Source organism: Microtus ochrogaster, chromosome 2 (genome assembly GCF_000317375.1).
Source record: "Microtus ochrogaster isolate Prairie Vole_2 chromosome 2, MicOch1.0, whole genome shotgun sequence".
Classification (NCBI taxonomy): domain Eukaryota; kingdom Metazoa; phylum Chordata; class Mammalia; order Rodentia; family Cricetidae; genus Microtus; species Microtus ochrogaster.
Window position 1 is genome coordinate 22,657,314 of NC_022010.1, and position 1,723 is coordinate 22,659,036.

General features: G+C 54.6%; 1 protein-coding gene across 2 annotated transcripts in view; it reads right to left on the reverse strand.

The window, feature by feature from the left end:
• Mettl27 (methyltransferase like 27) overlaps positions 1-1,461 on the reverse strand; it is a 9,730-nt gene extending 8,269 nt beyond the window's left edge. For both annotated transcript variants that reach the window (XM_026783645.1, XM_005344647.3), the window contains exons 1-3: positions 1,408-1,461; positions 1,026-1,152; positions 434-562 (exon numbers count right to left, since the gene is read on the reverse strand). In XM_026783645.1, coding sequence (XP_026639446.1) covers positions 434-562; positions 1,026-1,148 — 252 coding nt within the window. In that variant the 5' untranslated portion in view covers positions 1,149-1,152; positions 1,408-1,461. The remainder of the gene's footprint in view (positions 1-433; positions 563-1,025; positions 1,153-1,407) is intronic.
• Positions 1,462-1,723: the final 262 nt, after the last annotated feature.

A 1,723-nucleotide genomic window follows, 5' to 3' on the forward strand; every position in this document is an offset into this window, starting at 1 on the left:
TGTGGCTCAGTGGTAGAGCCCCTGCCTAGAATCCCCAGTGAGGGGCTGGGTTGTGGCTCAGTGGGAGAGCACCTGCCTAGAATCCCCCAGTGGCCAGGCGGTGGTGGCACACGCCTTTAATCCCAGCACTCGGGAGGCAGAGACAGGTGGATCTCTGGGAGTTCGAGGCCAGCCTGGTCTACAAGAGCTAGTTCCGGGACAGGCACCAAAGCCACAGAGAAACCCTGCCTCGGAAAAAAAAAGCAAAAAGAAAAAGAAAAAAAAAAGAATCCCCCAGTGAAGGCTGGGGCATGGTTTAGTGACAAGTACATGGTTAGAATTTCCCAGTGAGAGACTGGGTTTATGTGTGGTAGATAACCTATCTACAATTCACTAGCCAAGGGTGCTGGGTGCTGAAAGGAAGTCAGGGCATCACCGTACCAGCAGGTCTTACCTCCACGGCCACCAGGCCAGTGCCACAGGCCACATCCAGGATCAGAGCATCTTGGGGCGGGCCTGGAAGGGCTCGACTGAGACAATCCACAGCAAGGCAGGGGGCTCGGTACTTCAATGCAGCCACATCCTGGGGACAGAACACAGTCTAGCACCCTCTGGTGCCCTAGAGTTTGGAGGACGCACTTTGTCCGGTGCTTACGCACCTACTGATTTGAGTTGATGGGTGTTGGAGTTTGGGTCCTTCTGGGACCTCAGTAATAGAAGATCCAGGCTTGAAGTGTCCTTTACTGTCAAGGGCCCCCATACCTGTGGGACTCAAGCAGGCAGCAACTGGCTACTTAGCTGGGGCAGCTCTAAACCGGGCTGTCTATATTGAGTGACGTCTCAATAGCGCCCCCTGCAGGCAGTCTCCCTGTGTGGTTGGCAGTGTTAAGGTGGGACATAGGGGACGTCCAGTCCGAGTTAGAGGTGGTGGTTGGAGGCCAGTCGGGGCCAGCTCTCAGCTTCCCTGGGATACGCGGGTACTATTAGCGCTTTGCACATAAAAACACAATCTGGGCCTCCCAAATTAAGGACCTACGTGCATTCACCTTATCGTACTCTGGAGCCCAGTCGTCATAGAAGCGGAGCTTGCAGGCCAGGTCGGTGATGCCGTGGGAGGCCCCGACACGGGCCAGTTCTTGGGGCAGCCTCCCAGCTTCCTCCCGAGTCATCCTCCTGTTGGGACAGAACAGAACTGTGACGAGGTCCACCACAGTCTCCCGTCCTCCCTCACTCAGTGGAGGAGGTTACCAGAGCTTCAACTCCTTCCCACGTCACATACAAGTCCCTGAGTGGGAAATGGCGGGAGCTGACTTGTACACCAGGGAACTGTTCCTGGGGAAGGGTGGGCAAAGGGGGCACTCCTGCGCAGGGAATGAGAACTGCACCTCAGCCTGTCACCCCTGGGGGTGGATCGGGGGTCTTCCTCACCGCAAGGGTCTCCAAGGAGCAGAAAACTCACCACTCACTGCAAGGACTCCCCCTTTGCAGGGCAGAGGAACTGGAGGAAGGGCAGCACGGAGAGTCTGGCCCCGCCTCCAGAACGCGACGATTGGGTTTCCATGAGAGAAAACAGCCAATCAAAGCAAAATACTGACAATCCGCCCCCTACTACAAGCCAGTGAGTGGTAAACTTTGGTCCTTCTTCCTTCGGAAATTCAGTCGGATTTTTTTACATTATTATTATTATTGTTATTATTATTATTAATTTTGGTTTTACGTGCAGGGTTTCTCAGTGTAACACAAC